At 56.5% G+C, this 5,737-nt stretch overlaps 1 protein-coding gene across 1 annotated transcript; it reads left to right on the top strand.

The window, feature by feature from the left end:
* Window positions 1-1,408: 1,408 nt before the first annotated feature.
* REM2 (RRAD and GEM like GTPase 2) lies at window positions 1,409-5,084 on the top strand. Its single transcript, XM_049768637.1, has 5 exons — window positions 1,409-1,605; window positions 2,599-2,940; window positions 3,189-3,262; window positions 4,083-4,290; window positions 4,636-5,084. The coding sequence occupies exons 1-5, from the start codon at window positions 1,527-1,529 to the stop codon at window positions 4,944-4,946; spliced, it is 1,014 nt and encodes a 337-aa protein (XP_049624594.1). The 5' UTR covers window positions 1,409-1,526; the 3' UTR covers window positions 4,947-5,084.
* Window positions 5,085-5,737: the final 653 nt, after the last annotated feature.

Here is a 5,737-nt window from a genome sequence, read left to right as displayed (position 1 = left end):
GAGTGTGTGTGAGAGAGAAATAAAATATCTGCCCCAGAGGCAGGCAGAAGGGAGGGTGGGAGTGAAATTGGGGACATTAGTGATGGGAAACGTGCACCGGTGAAGGGTAGTGTACATTGTATGACTGAAACTCAACCATGAACAATTTTGTAATCTGACCATGGTTCTTAAATAAATAAAAATTTAAAAGACTGGAAGGTAGGATCAAATAGAGATGAAAATCAACCTTTGTCTTTGGTTGGAAAGATCTGGTTAATGGGGTCAGAGAGCAGCAGATAGGGCACTTGCCTTGCTACATAGGCCCCCTGGGTTTGGTACTCTGAACACAGCCAGGAGTGATACCTGAGCACAACCGAATGAATGTGCCCCCCCCCAAAAAAATTCTGGATAAGGGGCCGAAACAATAGTAAAGCGGGTAGGGCGTTTGCCTTGCATGTGGTTGTACCAGGTTCGATCCCCAGCATTCCATATGGTTCCCTGGGCACCACAGGTAATGACCTCGGAGCACAGAGCCAGGAGTCCTCTGTGCACCACCGAATGTGGCCTCCCCAAAAAAGATCTCAATAAAAAAAAATGCACTGTCCCTATTTTCTAGCAACACAAGGATGAGAGCAAAAAGGTGCCCTGCACTAAACGAAGAGGTAAAGAACTTAGGCAGTGGACAGTGGGCAAAGCAACCGCGAGAAAGAAAACTGGGGGAAAGCGATACATGAGACCCATTTTCTCCCTTTTGGTCTCCCACAAATGCAGGGAAAGCGGAAACACATATTGTGGACCCCAAAGAACCAGGGCTGCCCTGAGCATAATGGGAGAAGGACCTTCTCCCCTGAAATTGGAACTTCTAGGGGGCCAGGTGGTCTTGGGGAACCTCCTGTTTCGATGAGCACCAGGTCAGTGGACCAGCAGGGAAGGAAGGCAGGGGTGCCAGCTGCAGCTGAGGGCTGCGCCCTCTAGAACCTAGTGATGCCCTCTCCCTCTCTCCTTCTTCTGAGGCTTCTCCATCTGCCAGGCTAGGACAAGAAATGGCATTTCTGTGGGTGTCGGACTGAAAGGGTCTTTGGGGGCAGAAGGTGGTGTGTGGGTGGGGCGACAGGTGCAATCCAGGCTCACGGCCTCTGCCTCGGGGCTGGGGTAAAGAAAGGCAAAAGACCCAAAGTTCTGCTCCAGGAGGAGGACATCCAGGTGCGGCCATCCCGGCACCCACTTCATGGAGCGCCCTGACTCCCCCACCCCTTTGTTCTCTCCGCGTTCCAACCAACCCGGGTGGGTCCGCAGTTTGTACTCCAGGCTCCGGGAGAGAAGCTACACAAAGGAAGCGGGGCACAAGCGGAGGGAATCCCGCTGACGTCACTGCTCATCGGCATGTGTGACCTCATGGGGGCGGGCCCTTACCCCAGGTGTAGGGGGGGCTGGTATTTAAGAGCCAAAGCTGACGGTGCTGCTGCGGGAGGGAGGGAGTGGGTGCCGGAGCGCAGGCTGCACACGCACAGCGCCCCGCACGCCGGCAGCACAGCGACCGCCGCGACATGGACACGGACACAGAGACCACCGCCCTCTGTCCTTCGGGCAGTCACCAGGCCTCTCCTCCAGGGACGCCCACCGCAGGTACAGGGGAGCGGGAGCGGGAGCTCTGCTGGGGAGCAGGGAACTGGGGTGGGAACCCGCACAGCCGAAGAGCGGAGCAACTCTGCAAGCTAGCGGCTTAGCTGCGCCCGGTCCCCTACTTATCATACCGGACCTGGGGACTGAAGCTGTCTGGGGCCCCCTCCCCCATTTACCAGGGGAGGGGCTGTTTGGGACACCAGGTCAGCTGAGCTGCGTACCCAGAGCCAGGGACTCCCCGGGGAGCAGGGAAAATCCCCCTTACCCACCCCCCAGCAGAGCAAGCCCCTGACCTGTCGAGACTCGGGTTTGTCCAGCTCCCGGAGGCCTGGCAACCAGCCAGGGATTGATCCTGGTCCATTTCCAGCCTCTCTGCAGCCCTTTGCTGTGTCTGTGATCTGTATTTGATCGATGTCTCTCTCGGGCTTCCGCCTCCCACCGCCCCCTCGCCCACCCTGGCCGTGAGCACTGTATTCCCTGAGGACACAGAAAGGGAGCAGAGGTCTCCCACTGGCCCGCGCCCTGGGGCGCTCTCCCACAGCTCTGCACGAAGCCACAGCCACTCTCACACCTACCCACAGAACAAAGCACAACAGGATCCTGGGAGCAGAGGTTTCTCCAGGAACAACGGGCTCCCCGCAAAGTTTTTGACTGTCCTCTCTTTCCCCCTCACCCCCAACCTGGGCTGCTAAGGCTTTCTGCCTCACATCTCTCGCAGGACCTTGAGGGGTGTGTCTTTGGGAAGGGTAAGGGGTGTGTGAGCCCCTGTACTGAGAGACCAGGGGCCAGCCTTCTACTTAGCTATTTGAAACCCCAGCTCTGGCTTCTGGAGTTCAGGGCAGGAGGGGCAGCCAGGCTCTCGGCAACTCCCGGGGTCATGGCAGGGCCTCCACAGAAAGCCAGTGCAGTCACGATTCGAGTCCTCTGAGGGTGGCATTGAGGCCGACCCCACTCAGGGCTTCCCTCGCTTTGCTCTCCCAAACTGCAATTCCCCAGAGGCAGATGCTGCACTGCTGAAGCAACCGGAGAAGCTGTTGGTGGGGTTGGACCTGGGTGGACCACCCGCTGCCCTCGGAGCCCCGAGACGGAGAGGCAGTATGCCAGTGCCTTACAAGCACCAGCTGCGGCGCGCTCAGGCCGTGGATGAACTGGACTGGCCGCCACAAAACTCCTCATCCAGCTCCTGTGAGTCCCTGGGCCCAGGAGAAGCAGGCCCCGCCCCAGATGATGGCGTCTTCAAGGTCATGCTGGTGGGTGAGAGCGGCGTGGGCAAGAGCACCCTCGCAGGCACTTTTGGCGATCTCCAGGGAGACAGTGCTCAGGAGCCAGAAAACTCAGGTATCTGGGGGAGTCTCACTTGGGGTGAGTCTGAAGCCCTAGGGATAAAATGCCTAAGGCAATGAACATCTATTGACAGCCAGACTGGAAGCTACAGGGAAGCCCCTCCAGTGCTTTTTTGGGGCAACCTCCCTTGGGGCCAGGGGTTCTGATGGCACTGGGATTTGAGATGTCCTGGTGGTGGCCAGGCCTCACAAGCATTCGGGACCTCCTCATGGCCTTTTATTTCCATCTTCCTTTACCGACAGAGGACACCTATGAGAGACGCATCGTGGTGGATAAGGAAGAAGTGACACTGGTTGTTTATGACATCTGGGAACAGGTGAGAACTTAGACATGGTTGCACACAGGTTCTGAGACTTGGGAAGGCTGAGGAAGGACATAGTTTGGCTCATGCTGCTGGACCATAAGCCCCCGCTTCAGCATTGCTCACTTTGTTCATGGACCATTTGAGAGACAGGAGTCAGGTACCACTGTAAATACTATCCCTTTAAGGGAAATTCTAGGAAATTCTCCCTGGGAGTAGAGTTAGGACCAGAATTTGACAAACCAAGGGTTGTAGATAATACATTGGGTAGGCACTTGTCTTGCATGTGATGGGTCTGAGTTCAATCCTGCATATCTGCATCCCATGTGGTCCTCAAGCATCACAAGGAGTGATCCCTGACTGAGTGCAGAGTTTGGAATAACTCCTGAACACTGCCAGGTGTGGCCCCAAAACCAAACCAAACAAAAAAAGAATTTTACAAAACCTGAGGGACAAGCCAGGCTGACTACCATAAAATTGATTCCACCCAGGTATTTTCAGCTTGAAAGAGTTGGATGGTTTAAGACAAAGTTCACTGCTCTGGAATAAGGTGACTGAAAAGCAATGGAAGGCTAGATTACATGCACTTAAATAGTGTTTGGCTCAAAAAGTTCCTCCACAGCAAAAAGAAAAATAGTGTTTATAAAGGAATAGGATGGATTAACCTAGTCTTAGGCTCTGTCTCCAGCCCTCCCCACTGGGGCTTGTACTCTGTGTCTGTCTGTTTCTCTCACTCTCGGAATGGAGATTGAGCTGTAGAAGCAGCAGGGCTTCTTCACCCTTGTGCCCTACACTCCTCTGCCCTGACTCGCCTGGACTTCCCGCCCATCTGCAGGAGGACACACTGGGGTGGATGAGGGACCACTGCCTCCAAACTGGAGATGCCTTTCTCATCGTCTTCTCAGTCACTGACCGAAGAAGCTTCTCCAAAGTGCCAGAGACCCTCCTCAGGCTCCGGGCTGGGAGGCCCCACCACGACCTGCCAGTCATCATTGTGGGAAACAAGAGTGATCTGGTCCGCTCCAGGGAAGTCTCAGTGGAAGGTGGGTATGAAGCTCGTGCATACACGGCCGTGTTGGGGAACCCTCTCCCTCGCAGGTGGTCGTTGCTGGCGAAAGCCTCCATCCCTTCCGGGGGCTTGCGAACCTGTGTGTGTTGCATGCATGCATGCTCCCAGGTGTGTGTGTGCATGCATGTAGGTGTGTATGCATGCATGCTCCCTGGGAGGGCCTCCTTTACTCCTCTCTTCTGGCATCTTTCTGTGCACGGAGATTCGCTAGCCCAGCCCCTTCGGGGAACGGGGAATGTCTCTCCAGCGCACCCGGTCCGGCCGGGTGCAGCCCCGAGAGCCCCGGCGCTGGCGCCTGAGCCGATCTCCTTTTTCGCAGAGGGCCGTCACCTGGCAGGGACGCTGAGCTGCAAGCACATCGAGACGTCGGCCGCGCTGCACCACAACACGCGGGAGCTCTTCGAGGGCGCCGTGCGCCAGATCCGCTTGCGGCGGGGCCGGGGCCGGGGCGCGGCGGGCGGCGCCGAGGGGCAGCGGGCGGACTCGGGCAGCCCCGAGGGCCCCGCGCCGCCCGCCCGCCGCGAGAGCCTCACCAAGAAGGCCAAGCGCTTCCTCGCCAACCTGGTGCCGCGCAACGCCAAGTTCTTCAAGCAGCGCTCCCGGTCGTGCCACGACCTCTCGGTGCTCTGAGGCGCCGTCGGCCCGTCGAGGAAACCAAACACTCCGGGGCGTCCCCCCGGCCGGACCGTGGGGGCGAGGCGGCGGCGGCGGCGGCGGGGACGGGCTCTGGCGGTTTCCTAGCTTGGCTTGGTCTTAAAAGGATCCACGTTGACCCGGAAAAGTGCTTTACGGCTCCTAGACCTTTGTCCTCAGCGAGAACCTGCCTCACCTTTAAGAGATTCTTAAAGGTAAAGACACGAGAGAGGCGTCTCGAGGGAGTTTGCCTCTACAACTTCGGGCTCTCCACCGCCGCACTTGTCCACTTTACCTTTAAGGCGTTCTTAAAGGCAAGGGTCTGTAGTTTGCTATTGCACCCCCGGGACACTGGCACTTCCTCTTTAATATTATTAAGGCTAAAGCCTGGACAGATTTCTTGCTTTGAGATGCTTCAGCGGGAAGAGCTGAGCTGGGGGTACTTACTTCCCTTTGGGCTGCGCCCAGGTGGCATCAGCAAGGGGCCACCTTAACCTTTTCAATAAAGAATTTTTTTTTACTGCACTTGCTCAAGTTGACTCTATCTTCAAAGTTCCCCTTCCTCCCCCTCCAGGAATGGAATTAAATGGAAGTTTCTTTACAGGGAAAGCAAAGCCCCAACGGGATCTAGAACTCTCAGGCGGCTCCAGGACAAGAGGGTTGGTGAAGTCCATAATAATTGGCCTCAGGTCCTTAGAGATAAGTAGGTCCAGCTCAGCCCTTTGCCCAGGAACAAACAGGCAGGAGAAGAGCCTGGAGCTACAAGCCATAATTTAAAATCTTCCTGA

Source organism: Suncus etruscus, chromosome 2 (genome assembly GCF_024139225.1).
Source record: "Suncus etruscus isolate mSunEtr1 chromosome 2, mSunEtr1.pri.cur, whole genome shotgun sequence".
Lineage (NCBI taxonomy): Eukaryota > Metazoa > Chordata > Mammalia > Eulipotyphla > Soricidae > Suncus > Suncus etruscus.
Note: the sequence above shows the minus strand (reverse complement) of the source record. Positions and strands in the feature narration are given on the sequence as shown.

Bases quoted from the DNA above. Each gene is read 5' to 3' on its own strand.
- REM2 (XM_049768637.1), top strand. From the start codon at position 1,527: ATGGACACGGACACAGAGACCACCGCCCTCTGTCCTTCGGGCAGTCAC. The intron at 1,606-2,598 runs GTACAGGGGAGC...GCAATTCCCCAG, and splicing joins TCCAGGGACGCCCACCGCAG to AGGCAGATGCTGCACTGCTG. The intron at 2,941-3,188 runs GTATCTGGGGGA...CTTTACCGACAG, and splicing joins TCAGGAGCCAGAAAACTCAG to AGGACACCTATGAGAGACGC.